The sequence below is a fragment of the Mandrillus leucophaeus genome, unplaced genomic scaffold, assembly GCF_000951045.1.
Source record: "Mandrillus leucophaeus isolate KB7577 unplaced genomic scaffold, Mleu.le_1.0 Scaffold60, whole genome shotgun sequence".
Lineage (NCBI taxonomy): Eukaryota > Metazoa > Chordata > Mammalia > Primates > Cercopithecidae > Mandrillus > Mandrillus leucophaeus.
Window position 1 is genome coordinate 5,712,515 of NW_012106475.1, and position 24,898 is coordinate 5,737,412.

General features: G+C 40.4%; 1 protein-coding gene across 3 annotated transcripts in view; it reads left to right on the forward strand.

The window, feature by feature from the left end:
- The window catches only part of TRIM9 (tripartite motif containing 9), a 115,375-nt gene that overhangs the window by 77,693 nt on the left and 12,784 nt on the right, over positions 1-24,898 (forward strand). The window contains exons 4-8 of one of the 3 annotated variants that reach the window (XM_011999743.1): positions 2,508-2,618; positions 3,751-3,904; positions 4,623-4,628; positions 11,830-11,975; positions 14,434-14,572. In XM_011999743.1, coding sequence (XP_011855133.1) covers positions 2,508-2,618; positions 3,751-3,904; positions 4,623-4,628; positions 11,830-11,975; positions 14,434-14,572 — 556 coding nt within the window. Of the gene's footprint in view, positions 1-2,507; positions 2,619-3,750; positions 3,905-4,622; positions 4,629-11,817; positions 11,976-14,433; positions 14,573-24,898 lie in introns of all 3 variants that reach the window. The other 2 variants (XM_011999742.1, XM_011999741.1) reach the window with 2 other exon arrangements.

A 24,898-nucleotide genomic window follows, 5' to 3' on the forward strand; every position in this document is an offset into this window, starting at 1 on the left:
TCACAGGACACAAGCAGTGAAAAGGCAACCCACGCAACAGTAAGAAATATTTGAAAATCATATATCTGATAAGAGATTGATATCCAGAATATATAAAGAACTCCTACAACTCAACAACAACAACACCCAATTTTAAAAATGTACAAAGACCTGATTAGCAGTGAGGCTACACAAATGGGCAATAAATATATGAAAAGATGCTCAGCATCACCAGTCATTAGGGAAATGCAAATTGAAACCACAATGAGATACCACTTTACACATTTACGATGGCTGTATTTTTAAAAAATCAGAAAATAATAAGTGTGGGTGAGGATGTGGAGAAATTGAAATCCTTGTGCATTGCTGTGAGAATCTAAAATGGTACAGCTGCCATGGAAAATGGTACGGTGATTCTTCAAAAACTTAAACGTAGCATTACCACACAATCCAGCAACTCCACCTCGGGGTATAATACCGCAAAGAAGTGAAAGCAGAGATTTACAAAGATATTTGTACACTCGTGTTTATAATAACTTTATTCACAGTAGCCAAAAATATTCATCAATGGGTGAATGGATAAAGAAAATATGGTATACATACATCGAAGTGTTATTTGCTCTTAAGATGAAAATTTTGACACATGCTACAACATGGTTGAATCTCAAAGACATTATGCTAAGTGAAATAAGCCAGTCACAAAAGGACAAATATTATATGATTGCACTTATGTAAGGGGTTCTTAGCATAGTGAAATTCATAGAGAAAGGAAGTAGAATGGTGGTTGCCAGGGGCTGGGAGGAAGGGGAAATGGGGATGTTGTTTAACGGGTTCAGAGTTTCAATTTGGGAAGATGAAAAAGTTCTGGAGATGGATGGTGGTGATAGTTCCACAATAGCGTGAAAGTACTTAATGCCACAGAATTACATACTTGAAAATGGTTACAATGGAAAATGTCATGCTGTGTATATTTTGCCACAGTAAAACATTAGGAACAAAAAAATCAGAAATAATGAATGAATGAGTTGTCAAAATATTAGATAGAAATTAAATGTCCAATAATAAGAGAACAGGAATGATTAAGCAAATTAAGATTACCCATTCAATGGGATATTTTGGTAACCATTGATGGTGGCAACATGAAAAATGCCTGTGATACAGTATTAAATTGGGGGAAAGGGAAGGTAAAATTGTCCTATACAATGACTGCAACGATAAGTCTGGTTCCAGAGAAAAACTAAAAAGAAATGTCAAAGTACTTTAAAATTTTACATTAGAATGATAAGAGTATTTGCTTTTTCTCATCTATTTCCTGTTTGTTTTGGAAAGTGGATGAAATAATCTTTAATGGAAAATAAATTTATAACCAAAAATGAAAAGAAGGAACAAAACATTTTTAAATAATTATTATTAGATTCTCTTTTGGCTATTATCCATACAATCCAAAATACTAGATATTTTTAGGCTTTTGCAAAGTAGTATAAATATTGAGGATGTGAGTAATTATGGCTCCTGGAAAACCCTTCTTCAATTTTACACTTCGAAAACCATTCAAAGATCGGTGCAGTGTAGTCCCAGCTACTTGGAGGCTAAGGTAGGAGGATTGCTTGAGCCCAGGAATTCAAGACCAGCTTGGGCAACATGGCAGGACCCCATCTTTGGAAATAAAAAAAAACCATATAGGCATTCAAGATTTGGGTTACTGAGCAGCGGACACATATGACAAATGCCTCTGAAGAAGAAAACTTTTCAAGGACTGTCATGCATTCATCACTAAGCACAGACAGCTTCTTAGAAGCAAAAACCGCTTGCTCAGAGAGATGCCTATTTAGGTTAAAGCAGACTCAGCTTGGCAAATGAGCAGCCTTTACAATTGCTCTCCGAAAGAGGCAGTGGTTTCAGTGGGTTATTCTTAAAACTTAATTATGCATCCGTCTTCTTTCTCCAGCTTGTCATTAGCTCATTCTCTCTCCCAAGCTCCACCTTGGCCCTCCAAGTCCCCCCACCAACAGCGCAGGGAAAAAGATGCAGAACAATTGGCTGCATGGAGGGGCAGGAAGGGAAAGGAATTGGGTTCAGATGGTGATGTCTGCTCTTTAAAAGTAACGTAGAGGGCACTGAAGGTGGACAGTGTCACCAAGCACAGCTGCAGCCACATCTTGGGGAGCTATAGCTCCTCCACAGACCCCCGGCAAACCGCACAGGAGAGTTAGCTTCACAGAAAAGCGCAGGGCAGGGGGACCTTTGGAAGGTGTTCGTTGATGCACCAAGGTCACCAGATCTAGGGTTCTAAAATCTACCTGCCTTCCCTTCTGATGGATCCAGTTACCAATTTCCTTTGAGAATCTTATCACATCTGTCTTCCAGAGTCCTTATCCACAGCAGACATTCCCAGAAAATATTCTCATAAATTTAGTTCCATTCCAGGATGGAATGGATTCTGGTTTGAAGAAGCTTTCCAATGGTCCACTTTGCTTCTCTTCTACCCTCTGCCATCTTGGACCGCTCTGTTGTCTTTTTAATCCTAGGTGGTTCGAGATCAGATCTCTCACTGCACAGTGAAATTGCGCCAGACCACAGGTCTCATGGAGTACTGCTTGGAGGTGATTAAGGAAAATGATCCTAGTGGCTTTTTGCAGGTAAGAGTTAACTAGTTTCTGCTTCAGATTCTAAATGTCCCATAGGACATAGTCTAGGATGCTTAAGTCAGACTTCCAACAGCCCTGGCTGGGCCTGGGTCCCTCAGTAACAGAACCTACCTTCACACTGCAGTGTACACGGAAGTGCCTGCTAAATAAACTCCACTGACTTCCCAGAAGTCACTGCTACCATGTACTACAAGTTTGAGAGGTGCATGGCCTTTTTTTTCTTTTTTGCTTCTTTTTATTCTTGTGTTTAATCATGAAAACATAATTATCTGTAAGTTCTTTCGAAGTGGAGTTATTGCCTTGCCCAAGAATTCGGTCCTTATTCATTAATATCTCTTGGACAGTTTTGTCAGATGTCTAAGTGTCTAAGTTTGTAAGATGTCTACCTTCTTGACACCTTCTACTGGCCAGAAAGTCAGTGATTTCTCAAATGCAGAGATTTCTTATTCTTCAGTGTTAATTGTTTTAGTGAGATGCTATGGTGTAAGCTGGATTTTACTTAAGCTTTGATCCCAATTATAAGGAACATTTTGTTAAGGAACATGTAGATCTCTTCCAAGTCACACTCTACTAAACTGGCCAAGAGTGACAGAGAGAGATTGAGTATAAGAAATGAAAGAGCTTTCTACCAAAGAATACAGTGATAATCACATGAAGGTGATGTGCTTAAATTGTGAGAAATTCCATCTGCACCCTCACTAAACTATTTTATGAAACTCATTTCCAAGTCTTGATAGGATACCCACACTTTAAATTAGAAGGGTTGAGCTACTGATTCTAATAGAAATTAACTAGTTTCCAACATATCATCCTTTAAAGTTGTTGGCATTTAGTAAATCTATCATAAATAGCATGATCATATATTCAGATTTGTCTATTAAATCAGTTAACACCTTCTAATTTCTTATAGTGCCCCCCGACTCACAAAAGTGTTCAGATTTGCTTGATAAATTATGAGTCACCCTAGTCCTAATGGGGTGTTCCTCACCAACTGCACTGAAGCAGTCAGGGTATGAGTTCTCAAGGCATTTTGGGAGTAACGCTCCTGGAGAGCCAAGGGGCAGTGTTGTGTTTTGACTGTGGTGGTGTATTTCTTAGGCTGTGGTCTTTTTTATCTGATTAGATTTCTGACGCCCTTATAAGGAGAGTGCACCTGACTGAGGATCAGTGGGGTAAAGGCACACTCACTCCAAGGATGACCACGGACTTTGACTTGAGTCTGGACAACAGCCCTCTGCTGCAATCCATCCACCAGCTCGACTTCGTGCAGGTGAAAGGTATGTCCTTGCATCCCCCAAGTCAGAAAGCAACATCCTGAGTGGATGCTGGTGCTTGAAGCAGGATCAGTACCCCTTTGGCTAATGTTACAAGAATCTGGAGTGGCTCCTAACTTATGTAATGAAAATGTCTCTTTATAAATGTGTGACCTACCTTTCAGCAAGCTGGATAAATTCAGATCAACTCAATGCTTGCCTCTTTGAGAGTCTTAAGAGATTTCAAGTGTTCAGCACCAGAGAACAGCTGACATGAAAAGAGGAAGGCAGAGAGAGAAAGAGATCATCACTATACATAAATAAAATCTTGGTACAGAAAGGAATCCAGAAATATTGATATAAATCGGAGGAGTCCAGAATTGAAATGACTGCTTCCACATGGATAGAGATAGTAAGCAAATGGTTGAGCATGGATCAGTGGGAATTTGAGAGGATCACAGTTGGCCTGCCAATACTGGCAGAAAAACGCAAGCCTGGAAGGAAAATGGAAATTTAATATAAACTTTAAAATTAGATTATATGATTAAGGGATATGGCAAGATCTCTTTGAGATTTTGGGTGGGGGCTGAAAATATTTTAAGGAAAACAACTCTTTCAAAGAAAAATAACAAATCAAGCCAACCATGCAACAGCATTTTTATGGCAGTGTAAGTAATACCCATTTGAAAAATATTTCTTTTTAACTTTTTGTTTTGAAATACACAAGAAGTTACGAAAATAGTAAGAAGTTTTATTCACCCTCTACCCAGCTTCCGTTGATGGTTACATCTTGTAGCTATAATATAATATCAAAGCCAGGAAGTTGACACTGAAAAGTGTGTGTGTATAGTTCTATGCCATCTTATCCTATGTACAGATTCATATAATCGCCACTGCATCGGGATACAGAACTGTTTCATCACCACGAAGATCTCCCTCCTGTCACACCTCTAAAGTCATACCCCTCCCCTCCACCACCTCTAATCTCTGGAAACCCCTAATCTTTTCTCCATCTCTATAGTTTTGTCATTTGCTGATTTTTTAAATTGAAATTGATTTGCTCTTTGCAACTCCTGATTTAAGCATCCAAGTAGTAAATGACTCTTAGCATTCAGTGCTTTAAAAGTTTTGTTTCTTAAGAAAAATATACCTGCATCCTTTTATCAAAGAGAGATTATATAAATCAGTAAGTTTTAGGGCTGTCTACTTAGGGTCCACATCAGGCAGTTAAATGTGTTCCTGTACTTGGTACGTATACGTCTCTCAGCCTTTTAATGGATTTTTGCTCTCTTTTATTTTGAACTTTCTCCTTTTTTTGGGTTTAATATGTGTTGCCTTGGGAAGATGCCTTCATAAATTTTTGAAGTAGTGCATAGATTGGAAATAAGTGTGCTTTGTTACAGTAAGAAAAATGTTTAACATTTATTGAGTGCTAACCAAACCAGACATTCTCCGAAGTGTTTTACGTATAGCTCATTTTATTCTCGTAACCCTAGTAGACAGTTGAAGAAACTGGGGCACAGGAAGACTGGTTACTTGTCTGAGCTCACACAGCTAGTGAGTGGCAAGGCCAGGATTCAAAGTCAGGGAGCATGGGTAGAGAATCAGCTCCTACAACTTCTAGTTTGTGCTGTAAAGCTGGTGCCACACTAAGCAGCTTCTTCAAAGAATAAGTGAATTCATCTCTTAATATTAACAAATCTACATTTTTGTTGCAGCAATTCTTTCTTGCTGTTTAAAAAAATATTTTTAATACCAATGTGGTAGCCTGTAAAATAAACCCATCCTTAATAAAATATAGAGCCCCAGATAAATCCCCCTGGATCAGCCTCTCTCTGTTCTCAATTCTTTCAGTGAGATAAAAATCACTGAAAGGTATGTCACAAGTAACTTGGAGGAAAAAATATGTCACAAAAGAGCAATAGAAAGACTTTTGGTGGTAGAGGAAAAAATGAGCTAACCCAATTAGCCTTGGTGAGGGGCAGGAGGAGGGGGCAGTTAGAGGGTAAAAGCCTCAGGGCTTTGAAATGCTTTAATCAGCTGTCAAAACCCTCTCCTCCCCCATTCATTGCCCTCCTGAGTCATGTCCATCTGCCCACGGTGGAGTCCAGGCCAGTTGGCAGGATGGTAAAGATTGAGCTGGAGTGAACAGGCCCTTCACTGGGTATGGGAACTGCGAGTTCATGCTCTCTGCATCACAGACCACATTTCTAAAGCACTGTCACTTGGCCACTTAGGACTGCACACAAAAGTAAGAGGGACAAGGCTGTTTGTCCAGTCTGTTCAAGTCTGCACACACAGCAGAGAATACCAAGTACTCTCAGGGCCAAAACGCAGAACACTCTCCCAGCACAAATCCATCTGAAACCACACAACAACCAGAACAATGATTCACGAAGTTAACCTAACAGGCCATTTGGTATAATACTGGATTATAGTCTTCCATTTTCATTTTCTTTTTAACACTTTGTCTAATTTAATTTACTTCTGATTATTGTCACTTTGCCTGGTTAATTTATATGCTTTGCTTTGTGCTCACTGAGTTTAATTAATTCAGTGAGAGCCTAGTCTTCTTTAGAATCTGAATAATTTTCATCTGTCAGATGCTTGTGATGGAAAGAAAAAGCCAAAGGTCATGACACAATAGAACTTGATTGGCTGGAGTTCAGACTTCTATTGGCCTCTGTAATATCTGTTAATATATACACAACTCTTCCTGTTGTGGTGTTAATCTTTTCATTTTTTTAAAGATATTCTTAGTCAGTTTAATAAACTGCACTTTCACAACTTGTCAGTAAAAAATACGTCAAGAAACTGCACCTCAAAGACCGTAGCATTTGGAGTGGTGTTAAAGTAATCTGTCCTTTGTGAAACTAACAATATGTGTAATTCAATATATATTTTCCAATTGTGCTAAGTTGATTACAGGAGGAAGTTAAAATATTTTCAAATTCACTTAAAGTATGCATTTAAAGATCTGACTCAAAATGATAACTAAAATATCTGTTTACTTCTTGACTCAGAATTTTATCAAACATCTCTGGTTTCAAAAGCTCATCATAAATGCCATTGTTGTTGCCATTGTTGTTGTTGATACCAAAGAAAGTAGGTTTACAGTTGGCTTTTACATATTTACACTCAGACCAGCTGCTATTCAGCAAGAATGCACTATCTAAAGTTTTACTCTCTTGTTAGCTAAGGATTTAACTGGCCCATTCTGATTCCACACCACCCTCAAGCAATGGAGATCTATTTGGTACCTTTTTTCAAATATCCCTAAATTGTAATGGCACATTTTCTGGTTTTATTTTGATTAGAAAATCATCTTACCCTCTTTCCAGAATACTGGAAGTGGCGTTTGATCTTTTAGACTTTTCTTTTATAGAAAACAACATATTAAGCTTTGTCTTTTATTTTTATTAGAGAGTAATTTTAAAAACATTTTCCACTTAATTCTAAGGTTGTATAATCAGCTCTTTTCCAGGTTATAGGAAGGAAATTTTAAGTCTCTTCTTAGTCAGCCAAGGGCTTTACTGTTTGGTTGAGAATAGATTTCAGATACCTACTTCCTCCCCCAATAAATATTAACCCAAAATTGGTTAAGTACACAAAGAATCCCAAAATTCATGAGTCATGGTACTGAAATGAAATGCCAGTTTGTTCATTCTGAACTAGGATGAAACAATGACCTAACAGTTCACCAAGCCTTTTTAGCACATAGACCACTGGCTGTTAATCCCTTTAAGTGTCTCTACTCACGTAAGGGTGTATTTATTTTTATTGACACAAGTTGAATATAAGCCCTGAGTATGCACCAAGGTCATGGGCAAGGACAGTGTGATCTGAATAGAGTCTCCTATAAATCATAGGGGGAAAGCTGCCAGAGGGTTAGCGGGGAAGGAATGAGCACACACGCTTGCAGGTAATCTGTTCGTGCTGATAGCCTGAAATGCATGGACTCAAAACATGCGTTCAGGGTTATCTTTAACAGTGTACCGATAATAGCTTTCCAGAAACAGCTTGTAGTTCTTCTAAAGTCTAAACTTTTCTCAGATGCCATTTGTATTGTTCAGCCACGTAAAGAGGAATGCCAGTCTACAAATGAGCCTTCAGAGAAGATAACGCAGTAAAATTGCATTCCCAACCACCATAGTTGTGAAGGTAGAATCTTTATTTGGGGAATCTTTATTGTTCACATTATAGGAAACAGAAAGAAACTTTGGGAATTAGACATGGAGGCTTTCCTCCAGTACACTATTTCTAGACACTGGACTGGAGAGGGGCAGTATGATGCAATGCTAAGCATACAGCCTCCAGAGCCAGGCTCCTTGGTTTCAGATGCCAGTCCTGCCACTTACTAGCTATAAAACCTTACTGTGCTTCCATTTCCTCAGCTGCACAATAAAGATAGTAGCAATATCTTCTTTCTAGGATTGTTGTGAAAATTAAATGAGTGAATACCTGTAAACCTCTCACCACATTCTCTAGCATTCAGTAAAGTGCTTGAAAGCATCCCTGATGATTAGTGTTCCCTGTTGAGGTCGGGAACCCAGCTTCTCTTCTCACTTCTCCCCGCCACACTCCTGTGTACTTTCACAGAGGAATTCTGGATGGTTGTGAGTGTTCACAATCTGAAGGATTCGTGAAAAAAAAATAAATAAATAAACAAAATGTGAGATAGAATTTGAAATAAAAAGGGAAGACATTTGAAAACATTGATATAAGAAGATGATGCTGGAAAATTTAATTTTGAACCGCAGTTCTGCCAGACCTCTTCAAGGAAGTTAGTAAGAATAGCTGCCCCCTTGTATTTTAAGAGGAGAATTTTTAGCCTAAAGCTTGATTTTACAGGCTAAAAGAAGGATGAATGCTAGAACCCTGATCAGGTCAGGAGAAATTCATTCTTAAGGAGAGAACAACAGCTGCCCCAGAATGATCATGAAAGTGTAAAAATCAAGATAGCTAGGAAAGCCCCAATAACAGGAGTTTCAGTAAAATACAATGCTCTTCCTTAGATTTTAGTGCAGAAACTGTAATGCTATCCTTTTCTGAATCATAAAAGATAGATTAATTGGAAAGTACTTTGGATTTCTAGTAGACCATTGATTTTGTGCCTAATGAAGTTAAATAGGATAACATAACACCCACTATAAAATATATTTTTCTAGAATGTCAGCCTGAGTCTCTGCTAATGAGGCTGTAATTTTGGCACATTTACCTTTTATGTACAGCATCACTGGGGGTAAATAAGGAAAAGGGAAAACTAATTCTCAGCACATGGAGGAATAAATTTAGACAGATGCAAATATCTCTGGGTTAGTTCTGTGTTTTTTTTCCTCTCCACTCCCTTTGCCTTTTTGTCCATTTGCTAATTTGTCTAAATCTGGGACAATATCAAGATCTGAAGATTATTGAGTCTAGCCTTTTTTATATTCTTTTGGTCTTTTAAACTGTATCCACCAAGGACTTATAAATTAGGTTCTGATGTTTTAATTACACATGACATCATGTATTTCAGTTACTCTTTTAATTATACCTATGGCTACACAGGTACATTTGAGTTTCTTATCAGAGACGTTGTAAGCATTTGCATGATTTAAGTTGAAACCATCTGTGATCTTACTCTTTGATTTTTGTAATTGATGAAATGCAGACTTGCCTGAAACATGAACAAAGGGAAAAAGAAAGACTAATATGGAGCTAATGAAATAAGAGCATAAGGAATCGTTTCATGGTGGGCACTAACTAATAAGGACAGTTAAGAATAAATACCCCCTGGGGGGAATCATTCATGTCTCCACAAGCCCTTTGAAGAATGGTTTCCCTAAACCTGTTATATTTTTCTTCCATAGTAAATATGTTAAAAATGCATTTTAATAAAGGAAACAAATTTTAAATAAAAAGGAAAGTCCCTAGTAATTAAAATGACCTAAAATTAATCCTGTAGTTACAACTCCTGGGTGATGCCTATTTATATTTAGATACTCTCATTGAAAGGAGTTATGTCTTCTGTGTCCATCTCTTTCCAACCAGTCCTGTAGTTTATTTAGTGAGCAAGACAATGAGTTTATTTCCTTTTCTCCAAATATGGATTTCTGGGGCTTCTGAGCCTGCAGTAGCTGTAGCTCTTTGATGAGATTTCACCCAAATCCTGTGCCATTGAAACTTGAAACATGATTTCTTCTCCTAAACCGATTGCCTGCAGTTTTAACAGGCATGAATTTTGATTTAGCTGTGTTTGATTTAGTAGCTCAGACATGATTTTATTGTAGTGTCTACAGTCTTTTCTTAAGTATAAGACAATTGATCAGCTTCACCTTTGCATTTCATATGTTACAGTCGCTGCTTTTGTTTTCTAGATTATCTACCATAGAACCTGTTTTCTAAACTGCTGTAAAATTAAACACTGTTTTGGTTGGGATGACTGACAAGGCATAGATTTAAGTCAGTGCACAAGACACAGAGTCCAATTTTGGTACAGCATACCAGGTGTTCCATGATGAACATTTGTTCATCTAAATGTCCCTGGATATGGTCCAAGCTGTTCTCTCCTGTTATTAAAGTGCTAACATAATAACAATAATAAATCAATGTTTTGGTGCTGAAAAAAATTTTTTAAACAGTTAGTAAAAACATGGCTCCCGGCCAGGCGCGGTGGCTCACACCTGTAATCCCAGCACTTTGGGAGGCTGAGGTGGGTGGATCACGAGGTCAGGAGATTGAGACCATCCTGGCTAACACGGTGAAACCCCATCTCTACTAAACACACACACACACACACACACACACACACACACACACAAACATTAGCCGGGCATGGTGGCGGGCGCCTGTAGTCCCAGCTACTCAGGAGGCTGAGACAGAAGAATGGTGTGAACCCGGGAGGCAGAGCTTACAGTGAGCTGAGATCTCGCCACTGCCCTCCAGCCTGGGCAACAGAGCAAGACTCTGTCTCAAAATAAATAAATAAATAAAATAAAAATAAACCATGGTTCCCAAGTGCATATATTAAGTTTATATATGAAGAACTGGGATTATTCAGTAACTAATATTTCTATGTGTGTCTGAAGGCTCAACTAATTTGCAGTTTTAAGTACTAGAAAAGAGTCACAGTATAAAATGTGGAGGGGGCTGTTATGACTCGTAACAGCATGACAGACTCTCACGCGGCTGCAAAGACATCTTGAGCCTCCTCGTCATGCTCCAGGCCCCTAATCCACATGCCAGGCTCACAGTGGGTGTGCTATACCTGAAAATGAGTCAACTTGACCTAGTGCTGTTTTTGAGGTATAGCTACCTTGAGATAATGACGTCACGTCCCTTGGAAGTTTTGAAATGGAAAGATCACTGTGATCTCACTGGGAACCAAATTTTCAAAAATCCACTGTTGTAGCTACTTACGTGCACAAGACCTGGAGTAGAATCACTGGTTTTAAAAAAAAAATGATAGAATATTGGAAATGTAGTGGTTTCAGAGCTATTTCTCAGAATAGGCAGTCTCTGGTTTATTAACTTGGGTTTAAATCTCAGAATAAGTTTTATGATAAAATAATTAGCACAGCTTCAGGCACATTATGAGTTAAATGGGCTTTAGTGAGTTGGACTGGAAACCCAGCCTCCATGTAAACATTTCCTTTAGGGATAATGTCTTCAGTGCTCAAGGAGATGAGAACAGAGCAGTTCTGTGAATCGGCCTGTCTCCCCTCCAACAGCCACAATGAAGGTGGGAAGGGCCACTGTGTGCTTAGGAAATGGCCTAACCGCAAATCAGGAGCCAGTCTGACTCCTGGGGACTCTGTGAAGGATTCTGTTCAGTTCCCTTGTGCACCCCAGGCTGGCTACTTCTAACCACGTGTTTATCAGGGGGATGTTTGTCATTCTAAGATACTGGAATATCTGCAGCTTAACAGAAGCCAGTTACACTAATTTCTGTTTAGCTTCCTCTCCAGTCCCAGCAACCCCTATCCTACAGCTGGAGGAATGTTGTACCCACAACAACAGCGCTACGTTGTCCTGGAAACAGCCACCTCTGTCCACGGTGCCCGCCGATGGATACATTCTGGAGCTGGATGACGGCAACGGTGGTCAGTTCCGGGTCAGTAGAGAGCCCACTACGTACTTGTTAACCCAAACCAGTGATCTGTCAGAGGACCTGCCAGGGAGTCTCAGGCTTCCCCGTCTCTCCCGGGGACAGGCCATACCTGAAGCCTGCTTTCTCCCTCTACCATGAAGGTGGATGGAGCAGTCTCTGAAACTGCCCTACCCTTCTTAAGAGACAGGACATGCAGTACTGGAGTCACACTGCCTGCATTCAAGTTGGTCTCCTCCACCCTAGCTATGTGGACAATGCCTAATTATCACCCCTTTGAGTCTTCAGGTCCTCATTTATTAACGAGAGGGATGATAACAATAGCGTGAATCTCATGCCTTGTTGCTAAGAGTCCATTAGATAATTCATACAAAATTCTTAGCGTGCTGCCTAGAACATGGCAAGTGTGCATTATTAGCTATTATTATTACCATCATTGCTTATTGCTAATAATATAATTAACCGTTGTCCAAGATTTATTTCTACAATCCACAGCTTCTAATGTCTTTGATTGGCATTCCTCTTAATTGACATGATCTCCTGTTACAGCTTCCCTATTCTAAGAAGCCTTTCTAGCAAAGGTTTCCCCAGTTCTGTAGTTTTATTCTGGGCCTTTCACCAGATAGAACTGGTACCAGAAGATTGCTACCTTCCCAAGGCAAGGGAGCCCTATCCCCATTGAGAAGGTCATGCTGCATGCTGCCCTCTGAAGGCAGGACAGAATGGCCTCCTGGTAAGACACGGCTGTGGTACCTCCAGGTTGATGATTCATGTGCCACCACCTGTTGGCATGTGTCTGCTTCTCTCTCATACAGAGTTTCATTCTCATGCATCCTTTCCCTGCCACCTTACTTTCCATCCTCTCCACCCTAGTCTTGCCTGGAAGTTCTGATGCTTGGAGCTTCCCAAGGGAGCAGCCCTTCTGGGGACTGAGGCCAGTTCCTGCACTGAAGAAGAGGAGACCCTATCTAAAAAAACCTCAGGCCCATGAGGATGAGGCTTTCTTCTGGTCACCAATGGCCAAACCTGGGCCACTAGCTTTCAAGAGCAAAGCCTCTCAAGGCCCCCTTTTCCTGAATGTGTTTTTGATCCCCAGTAGGTTTAAGTACTTGAGAGCAGGGACCGTGTCTTCTACAGTTCTCAAGGACAAAGGTTCTCTCTTTTGATAGAGAAGCCTTATTTACATATATGTTGATTTATTGGCATGATAAAATCTAATTTCTTTCTTTCCAAGATAAGGGCCTCAGGTTCCATTTCATGTCTTTTGCAGTGTATGTTGTATGTGTGTAAAATCCTGTCTATTTGTCGGTTTCTCATTCCTGACTTTGCCTTTTCAGTTCCTGTGTCATTTTCAGAGCATTTCTTTGCCATTTATTATCTTTTTTTTTTCTCCTGGGAAAGTAACTCTCCTGGTTTTCCCAATTCTTTAAATAAATTAATTCTCTTATTTTGTCTTGACTTTTTCCTCTACTCAAAGTGCGGTCCTCCCCCAGCAGCATTGGTTTCACCTGGGAACTTGTTAAAAATGCAAAATCCCAGACCCCACCCCAGACACCTACTGGATCAGCAACTGCATTTTTACAAGATCCTCAGGTGATTCATATGCACGTAAAGTTTGAGATGCACTGAATGAGAGGGCATAATATTCTGATTTTTGTTATTCCAGCAGGAGTAATGAATTGATGGGCGATCCAAGATCCCGGTCTTCTTAGTATCCTACCAGAGAGTTGTCATTTTAAGGCTGTGTTTTGAATGCAAATTATTTTTATTCATTACATCAGCATAATTTTGCAGTGTGTACAGCTGAAGAGGGAGGCAAATGCCTAACCTATGCTAAAGACACATTATGCTAGGATTTATTTTAAGCCTTTGAAATGTCATTCTTCCTCCTTTCCCTGTTTCCTCCGCCTTCCCTCTGTACTGTGATGAAAATCTATCCCCCTGTGGCTTGGAGTGTAATCTTTGTGACAGTTCTGAAGTCATCAGAGGAGTTCTAAACATAGGACAGAGACCACCTTCCTGTTTTCATGGTTTCAAACATGTTTTTTACAAACCATACTATGGATAAGGAGCTCAGTAGGGGTCATATACTGTATCAATGCCAAGTTAATAAGTGTAATCTGAACTATAAGCTCTCAGTTTTATTTTTTTTAAGCCCTAGCTGCTAATAACGACCATTCATTAGCTGCCTGGCCCATGCTAAATACAAGGCATGATGCTAATCTGCATATACAACATTAAGTAATCCTCACACCAACCTCATAGGGTGGATATTGTTATCTCATTTTACAGATTAGGAGACTGAGGCTAAAAAGGTAAATTAAGTGGCCCAATATCTCACAGGATTCAAATCCAGATTAGAATGACACCAGGGCTCTTGCTCCTAACCACTGAGCGACACTGCCTTCTTCGCCCCTCAAAAGGTTGCAGGCTAAGTGCTGTCCTGTTCTTTGCTGACTCTCAGGAGGTGTATGTGGGGAAAGAGACGATGTGCACTGTGGATGGTCTTCACTTCAACAGCACATACAACGCTCGGGTCAAGGCCTTCAACAAAACAGGAGTCAGCCCGTACAGCAAGACCCTGGTCCTCCAAACGTCTGAGGGTAAGGCCCTTCAGCAGTATCCCTCAGAGCGAGAACTGCGTGGCATCTAAAGTGGCTGGCAAGCCCGGAGGTAACCCCACCACTGCCCACATTCCTGCAGTGTTTCCATGACTCGCTCTGCATTCTGCACAGAGCCGCTGTTCCTCTCCTGCCTTTAGAGAGCCTATGGTATGTGGATGTGATCAAACCAAAGATTCCACATCGGCAGTTCAAATGGCTTGGGCCGGCGGCTTCCTTTGATAACACTCTAACTAAGCTGCAGTTGAAGAAGCTGAAAAATGAAGGCCTGAATGTGCCCCCGGTGTGTAAGACGAATGTATCTAGGCTCTAGAGCAGGCTCCCATTCTCCACCAATACACATCATGTGCCAGTTTTGCCCAGATTATTCTAAGTTACTCTGTAGTACTTGCTTGTTCTGAGGGTGGGACCTAGGTTCTTTCCAGCTGTGGATTTGTATGACTGAATGTGTTTCAAATGGGTGTGGGGTGCTAGAGCTGTTCAGAGAGAGTCTGTTGGCCGCTCCTGGCTTACCCACTTAGACCGCCTCCGTTTCATACCCAAAACTGAGGCCGTCAGCACCAGGATTGAGACTTCCTGTGGCACCAAACAGGAAGAGACCAGCAACTTCGCATTACCCACCATTTTCATCTTTGCCAGCCCCTCCAATCTTGGCTAGGCTGCCTAGAGCCACCGTACAAAGTTCATCTCTAGAGAATTTTTGCTTCTTAGCTATACTTTAAATATTTTGGTCATCAGAGACATGTAATGTGTCTCAGATAAGAGGCTTGAATTTGATGACCAGATACAACCTCTGAGGCTTTTAACATTTTCATGTTAAGAGTAAACAAGACACATGAAATTAAACCTACAAAGAGGTATTTGTGGCTGGTGCCAAAGCATTCTGACACTTTGGGGTGTCATTTTAATCAAAGAAGTCACCCGCCACTTCACCAGGATTCTCCATAACTTCCCTCTGCAGAACTAATTATGTTGATTTTGTTCAAGTTCAAGATGTTAGCTAAAAGAACTATGGTGGTGTTTTTTCCCACTTCCCACAAACCTCAACATGTGCCAGTCACCCTAAAATGCTTCACATGGTTAAAAACAAGCACAATTTTGAATCCCACAGCAAGGATGAAAGGCCCCTAGCCATGAAAACAGTGCTTTGGGGAGCAGTTGTCAGTCTAAATGATGCTATTCCAAGAGAAGGATATGCTGAGGGAAAATGCCCACATGACCTGTTCCTGTTTGGAGTACAGTGATGTGGCAGCTACAGCTTCCCCCAGAATTATCATTTTAGCAACTTCTCTCAGGGAGGACCTATCAGTTTGAGAGCAGTTGCCTCTTTTCTCAAAATACCATGCTAACTGCTAAAGCCCTCCAAGAGTCTTTCCTAGATGCAATGCAGAAGGCCCTTGCTGGTGATGGCCTCATTTCCCATGTGTGTACAAGGTGGTTTGATTGAAGAGTGAAGTGCATGCCTGCAGAGCAGAGAGAAATTTGTAGCAATGTTGCTAATATGTGTTATCAGATCTACGGGAAAACTATTTCTATTCATAATACATCATGGGAATCATACTATTCTGCTAAAAATCAGTTATTAGCATAACAGCCTGAGCACTTATGTCTCTCGTTTCATCCTGCAGGAGGATGTAGCGCCTCAGTTTATCTTAATGTTCATAAGATTATGGTGTCTAATTTAATAAATTACAGGATTGGAACTGCGATCCTTGGTACCACAGTCACAGAACTGGGGTCATTTTCTAGATGAAACAAACGGAACAAGTTCTCTTCCAACAAAGAAACTGTACTGTAGAAATTAATTTCCTCCATGAATTTTATATATTGTGTACAAATATAAGGTATGTATCTGAATACAAAGAAAAGCCTATCATCATATAGATATCAGTATTCTCTGTTACTGCACAGAAGTAATTTTCTCATAATGAAATAAAGTTCACACACATACTTTCTCCATAACTTTGGTTTGTTCTATTTGTTTCTCCCTCATTCTAATACATCCAGTGAGACAAGATTTAGAAAGCAAGAAAAGATGTAGTGAATAGCTTATTTTAAAAAAAAAAGATTTGATCAATCTGTAACAATAGAGAAAGCCTATAGGATTAAATAATTATCTCTTTTTCGTTTGCTTTTTAGAAATCAGTGAGAAAAATGCTATTAACAGAGTTTTGGTACATTCACTGCACTTATACTTTATTAATCTTATTTCCTACAGTTTCCAGAAAGGTTTGCTTTAGAGATTTTTTTTTCTTTGCTGGTATTGGGGGTGGTGGGGTGGTGCATTCTGGCTTTCTAGTGTAACAAAATCTGTCACCTTCTTCTTAGCAAGAGTTAATCCCTTTTCAAACTTCAAAACAAAAATTCTGTATCACAGAAGGGTAAAATTTCATATGCAGTAAGAAGTCTAACTTGTAATGACATGGATTTAGTCTGAGGTTTAAATTGCTCATCATTTATGCTCTGTACTCTGTGAGCTTTCACAAAACCTATGGATCTAAAGGCAACATTATGCAGGGGAGGTCAAATGTCTACATTACTATAAATTCTGATTGGTATTTTTCTTCAAAAGCAAATTTATCTGTCTATTTATTGGGCAGTGCTTGATAAGTGACCACTGTGCACTAGGCTGTGGGTATAGAGTGTTGAACAGATGTTATCCCTGCTGTCCTGGAGTTTACAAGCTAGAAAAAGAGACAAGCCTTAGAGAAATAAACATATAAATAGTTCCATTCTTACACATTGTGATAAACACTGAAAAAAAAAGGGAAAAAGGATTAGCAGGAAGATAAAACTTTTATAGGAGAATTAGGAAAACAGTACAAATTAAATTCAATGGAAATTATAAAGAACGTACTATTAAGAGAAAAGGAAAGGAGTCAGGTGCCATAGCTCATGCCTGTAATCCCAGATACTTGGGAGGTTGAGACGGAAGGATCCTGTGAGCCCAGGAGTTTGAATCTAGCCTGGGCAACATAGTGAGACTGCATCTTAAAAAAAAAGAGAGAGAGAGAGAAAAGGAAAGGAGAATGCATTATTATATGAGTTCAACTGTGGTTAGTTCTCTGAAAGCAAAGTTCCTGGAGAGGTATCAAAGACACCCATGGAAAAAATGCCAGTTGCATATCTAAACTAAATTATACTGACTTAAGATGAAATATAACTGTAAGCAATTAAGAATTTTAATGAAATTTTAAAATAAAGCCCTCAAGCCCCAAAACTTGGCCATGTATATCTTTAAATTAATTCATCTAATAGCCATCATGGCTGTGCCACAGTCTTCGAAACCATCTGCAAAAGAGTATCTGTTGAAAACGTTATACAACAAGACCATCTTAATACTCAGAGTTCTGAGGTTTATGCTATGTGTGAGACAAGCTGTACTCCTGTTTAAAAAAATCATACAGGGTTGAGAACAGGATGAGACATTTTCTGTTTATTTTTCTCTAGTTTCCCTCTTCCTACCTAAATAGATTCTGCCTACAAAGTCTATTTAGGTAGGGGCTAGACATCTGACTTTGTAGGACAAATTCTATCTATTTAGTCTATTTAAATAGACTTTGTGGCTATAAAGCCAGACATGTAGCATCTTCCAATCTCTTTCTGACCTTTCTACCTTCCTTTTTTTTTGAGACAAGGTCACACTCTGTCACCCAGGCTGCAGTGCAGTGGCACAATCATAGCTCACTGCAGCCTCCTACACCTGGGCTCAAGGGATCTTCCCATCTCAGCCTCCTGAGTAGTTAGGACTACAGGCATGTGCCACCAAGTCTGGCTAATTTTTAAAATTTTTTGTAGATGTGGGGTCTTGCTGTGTTGCCCAGGTTGGTCTCAAACTCCTGGCCTCAAGTGATCCTCCTCCGTTGGCCTCCCCAAGTACTGGGATGACAGGCATGAGCCACCATGTAGCCCCTAGCTGCCTTTGATAAGGACCCTTGTGATTACCTTGGGCCCACCTGGATAATCCAGTATAATTCCCCCATCTCAAAATCCTTAGTGTAATCACCTCTGCAGTGTCCCCTTTGCCATGGATAATAACGTATTCACAGGTTCTGGGGATTCGGCTGTGAATATTTTTAGATGGCCCATTATTCTTAGTACTATACTTTATGAGGAAGGTATTATTATCGTCATCTTTCTCTACTTATGGGAAACTGAGCTGCTGAGAGATTAAGTATAATAATATGTTAGATCCAGGACTTTAAGCCCCCAGTGCTCAGCACAGTCCGCTGTGATGCTAACATTAGAAAAGTGCTATTTGCACTCAACCAAATGGAAAGAGAGGGAAAACTATCCAAAGTCTGTCTGCAAGGTGACTGAAAACACCTTGTCAAAATGAAGCAGCACTGGGTAGCTGCCTCAAGTGCTCATCCAGAAATCCCAGCTAGAAGTAGGACTTTAGTACTTGCAACATGTTGGGCGGATCTCCTGAGGTGAGGAGTTCGAGACCAGCCTGACCAACATGGAGAAACCCCATCTCTACTAAAAATACAAAATTAGCTGGGTGTGGTGGTGGGCGCCTATAATCCCAGCTACTTGGGAGGCTGAGGCAGGAGAATCGCTTGAATCTGGGAGGCAGAAGTTGCGGTGAGCCAAGATTGCACCATTCCACTCCAGCCTGAGCAACAAAAGTGAAATTCCAGTGAAACTCCATCTCAAAAAAAAAAAAAGTTTTTTTGAAAAAAAAAGCATTCCAGCTTTAAGAAGATGTGGGAGTGGCCGTCATTTCTAGCATCATATCCAAGCTCTTTATCAGGTCCTGTGCCCATTTTCATGTCTTTGCAGAAATTTCCTCCAGCTCCCTCCCATCCCAGATGAGCAGGTCACCTAGAGAGGCCCTTCACCCACTGATACCAGTGGATGCTCTTGGCTGGCAGTGACAAGATTTGCCCAGGAAGGAAAAGGAATATCAGAGCTACATCTCTGAGGCCTTTGAAAGTTACTACCAAATGAGATCTGGCACTCAGAGCCCTGCTTGGGTTGACATGACAGAGCCGTTTATTCACAGAAGCTTTCCAGCCCTTCCTGTCCTAACTGGGAGGGAAAGTGGAGAGAAGGTAGTCAGCAATAATTCAAGAAAAGAAGGCTGGCTCTCAAGCCATCTACCCAGCATTTTTCAGGATTGTTTTATCTAATGACAAATAGGTTGGGATTCTTGAAACTACATCTTAAAAATTGCTTTCTAAAAAGTGGGCCTAGACAATGTTACTCATAAAGATTAAAATGTCTTTCTCCCTGATTAGACTCTCAGCATCACACTGCCCCTTTCAGTGTGGTGGCTCCTTCTTCTGTGCATCAAAGGAAACTACCCAGAAAAGATTTAATGGTGCAGACAGAATATAGAATTATGCTTCCAGCCTGTAATCCCAGCACTTTGGGAGGCCGAGGCGGGCGGATCACAAGGTCGGGAGATTGAGACCACGGTGAAAACTCATCTCTACTAAAAATACAAAAAATTAGCCGGGCGTGGTGGCGGGCGCCTGTAGTCCCAGCTATTCAGGAGGATGAGGCAGGAGAATGGCATGATCCCAGGAGGCGGAGCTTGCAGTGAGCTGAGATCGCGCCACTGCACTCCAGCCAGGGGGACAGAGTGAGACTCCGTCTCCAAAAAAAAAAAAAAAAGAATTATGCTTCCATTTGTCTGAATGCAAATTGGCCTCAGATGCATCTGTCCAGAATCTTTTTGCAATTACTTATTTATTTATTCATTCATTCATTTATCTTTCCAGAGACAGTCTCACTCTGTCGCCCAGCTGAAGTACAGTGACACGATCGTAGCTCACTGTAACCTTGACCTCCTGGGCTCAAGTGATCCTCCTGCCTCAGCCTCCCAAGTAACTGGCTCTATAGGCATGCCACCACACCTGGCTTTTTTTTTTTTTTTTTCCATAGAGACAGAGTCTCACGATGTTGCCCAGCCTGGTCTCAAACTCCTGGCCTCAAGTGATCCTCATGCCTTGGCCTCCCAAAGTGCTGTGATTACAGGCATGAGCCACTGTGCCCAGCTCCTTTGCCCATATTTAATAGTGATTTTGATCCAGCATAAGTACTGCACCCTGATGTGCTGAGACCTCCAGAAATGCTGTGACCTTGTGAGCAACAAAGAACCTGTCAGAAGAACAACTATAGGCAACACCTCAGCCCATCTAATCCCTCTGGCCAAAGTTCCAAGGAGGACAGTGATGTGTGTGCCTTTCCAATCCCTAACCACTACATAAACTAACCACTCTATTTAGAGAAGAAGAGATTTATCCTTAACACAGTTGAGGTTTATTAGGTCCTCTACACAAACCTTGGTCCCCACTGAGACCACTGGAATGTGCTCTGGGGCCAGTGGCATAAACTTTACCTTTTGTATATTTCTGGGTTACAAAGGAGCAGCAATAGTCTCATCACCCCAAAATTTTATCCGCCAGGAATTGATCCTACCTGAGTCTCTATTGTATCTCTCCACAGCCGTGGTGTAACTTGGATATGTCCCTTAGCCTCTCTGAACTTCAGTTTTGTCATCTCTAAAACTACGGACTTAGAGCTGAGGACCTCTAAGTCTTTACAATTAGTACCTCTGTGGCTTCTCTCTCTAAAATTACTGTTGAAAGTTGTTTCAGAAAATGCTATGAAGCAGCATTAGATACCTCCTGCCTCCTCCAAGGGTCATGATGAGTCTTAAAGTTATGCCTATGATACTGAAAATTCAACACTAATAGAAAATGATTCATAAAGGATCACATAAGGAAATGTATCTGGTCTACTGAAAGATGGTTTTTCTGTCTCTGCTTTTCCTGACCCAGAGCATCTGGGCCTCTCCAAAAATAGTTAGAAGAATATGCATTTCCAGGACAAAGTTCTCAAGGTAGGTAATCATACCTGACCATATTTGGGTAAATTTTACAAAATCCAAGGTGAGAGGCATAATGATAGGTTTCAGAGCCCAGAAAAGAGAGATACTTTGTTCTTTTAAATTTTGACACATGCGTGATATCCCAGGGAATTTCTTGCATTTTTCCATAGGACTGAATTAGATTCAGAACCCCATTTTTGGTTCTGGGAAGTGTGCTTTGCAACTGATACTCTGGAAAGCAGTTTAGTCCTTTGGAATCCTCTGTATCTAATTGAAATACAGGAATTTTCAGTTCTCCTGATGATAGTTCCTTATAAATAATGCCATTGTATTCTAAATTGGAATGGAGAACCTGGTGATGAAGTATGCCGCTGTCCTTGGGGTGGCAAAGGCTGTTTCATTCTTCTAAAAGACAGTTTTCAAAACAGATTTGTTTCTCACTTCTCAATTGCAATTAATGCCACACTTAAGAAAGCTTAAAATACCACCTTTTATTATAAATTATGTACCAGTTGGACATAATTGTGACTTTGGCTGCTTATAAGACCATTTACGAAAACAGCCTCATTCTTCATTCATTTCTCTGTCTCTTTTAAAATCTTCCCAACAAAAGCAAATTACTTTACAGCTGGTTTATAATTGAGTTGAAACTCATCTTTTAACACTGTACAATTCTTAGTGACATGTCTTGCCTTACCGTGCTCCAAAATACAACCATCTTATTGGACCTGGGTTCAAGGACTGCTTAAATTACAAAGTTGTTCACTACAGACAAGAGGACAACCCAGACTTCTCCCAGACACAAAGGATGCTGGATTAGTATACACTATCATAAGCAACCACAGTCTATTTGCTTTTCCTCTTTAGATTCCAAAAATAACACCCCAAAGACTACCTTTTCAAATCTTCTACAACATCTGCAAAAATTTTTAGTACTCTGTACTTGGAGTCAGTCAAGAAATTCCACCCCCAGAAGTGTAAAAACCAATCAATAATATATAACACTGATTTTCTCTAAATTATTATTTTTCTTATGGTTGAGTCTCCTGCCAACTTTATGTTTCCCAACTGCTCAATTCTACTACACTGTCTGGCACATGATAGGTGTTCAATAGCGTTGGCTAATGAACAAATGAAAGAAATATACGGGCTGGGTGCCATGGCTCACGCCTGTAATCTCAACACTTTAGGGAGGCTGAGGTGGGAGGACTGTCTGAGGCCAGTGGTTTGAGACCAGCCTGGGCAACATAAAAAGACTTTGTCTCTACAAAAAAAATTTAAAATTGGCCAGGTGTAGTGGCATGCACCTGTAGTTCCAGCTACTCAGGAGTCTGAGGGAGGTGGATCCCTTGGGTCCAGGAGTTCAAGGCTGCAGTGAACTGTGATCACCACTACACAGTACACTCTAGCCTGGGTGACCAAATGAGACCCTGTCTCTAAAAAAGAAATAAAGAAACAAAAGAAATATATGGTGGCCAAACAGGGGTACATCACCTAGATATTCTCAGTCAATAATACAAGTGGTCTCCAGCCAATCTGCTTTGTTGATTCTTGATTGCTTTTTTTAAGCAGAGGTCTCTGCCCTTATGTAGACCTTAACTCCAGACTCCAGCCAGTCCTAGCGGGGAAGGGAAAGAAGTCCAGGAAAGAGCAAGAGGAAAACGATGGTCATTGACAGAGTTGATGGAAAGCATGTCTTGATACGTATTCATTATGAACACAGTCCCATCCTAGAGTTATAGTTATGCCTAGAGTCACCACATTCAGCCACTGACATACTGTTTTCCATTGCTCTTTCCTGCTAAACTGCTTTCACTCAGCAAAGCTCGGCAACCACACGGGATCCCTGCATGTGATGAAACATGATGTGATGTTAAAAGTCTCTTCAGGAGCTCCTCATTTTTCTCTAGTGAACTATAAAGTTAAAAATTAATAATAATTACTATCCTGCATATTAGCTATGACCTGAAACATAGCTTTGTATCATGTATTGTGAAAAAAAATGACAACCTCATTCCTCTTTGTCTTTACTAATAGAATATGAATGGCTGAGAAGCCTTCTCCATATTGTGATAGTTGTGTTTTGAAGGGGAGGTGAGGAAGTAGTGTGTGCATTCTTCCTGCATCCCATGAGCATAACGCAGAATACACACTTAAGTAGGTGTGTGCACATTCAATGTGAGTTAAGTGTGATTTGGCTAAACCAGGGAGTGGCAATACTCTTCTCAATGTTGTCATATTGTCTTTGATTCATGCCTTTGAACATGTCCAGAGGGCATGACCAGGAGAGTAAAGGATTTGGAATCCATACATAGTGAAATGGTTGGACATTGACTCTATTTAGCCCAGAAAAGGGAAGATTTAAAGAGGATTGGTGACTGGCCTCAAATACTTGAAGAACTAGTGATCTGTTCCATGTGGCCCCAGATAGTAACGCTACAATTGGAGAGTGGAGCTCCCAAAGAGGTATGTCTAGATCAATATAAGCAATAACTGCCAACTAGAGGGAGCTGGCTTGAAGCAATGAGTTCCTCATCCCAGGGAACTTCAAAGGGAAGCTTGATGGCAGCTCCTCTGATATTAAGTGTCTTCTCTCTAAGACTTCTGAAATCTAAGGTAATGTGGAGTGGTATAGATGACTTATAGGCAGCTGACCCAGCGTGTGCACTACACGCCCATGGGGAAGGGTATGAGGGGTGAATTGCTTGTTTAATCAAGCTGGGATCAGTTGGAAAATGTATCTCTCTTGTAATTCATTTGGAAAGTTCTCATTGCAAGGTAGGATTTTTTGTTGTTGTTAAGAGCTACTTAGAGAAAATACGGTAAAAGCCCAGCTGGTAGGGAATGGGAGGTCATAGATGGGGAAAAAACTCAAAAACAAAAATGAAATGGTTGTACAATATGGATGTTAAATAAACTTGCCTGATTAGAGGGCATAATTCAAGAGTGAGAGGAGTCAAGGAAAATTGGGTCATCAGTAAACAGTGGATCCAAATGGAAGGATAGGAAGAGCCATAACTATCTTAGTGTCAAGTTACTAATCCTGTGAACAACCATAGCTACCCTCACTCCCCACCCTACAAAGGGGTGCCATCACCTACTCTAAGTTCTTCTTGGTGCTGAGAATAGAAAAGGTGAGTACAATTTATGATGGGTTTGGATACACTCCCCAAGGTCTGCGTTCAGTAAACATCTCTTCACTGGTTTTCAGATAACTGCTTGGGAATTCAATACACTCTGAAATTCATCTTATTTTATATGTCCTTTCCATTAAATTGTAAAGCAACAAATATTTTCAATATAATGAATTGACTGTCACACCTAGTGAAAAATACATTTCCAAGCAAATTCTTGTTAATAAAAAAATTTTTTAGGCCGGGTGCAGTAGCTCACGCCCATAATCTCAGCACTTTGGGAGGCCGAGGCAGGCAGATCGCTTTGAACTCAGGAGTTCAAGACCAGCCTGG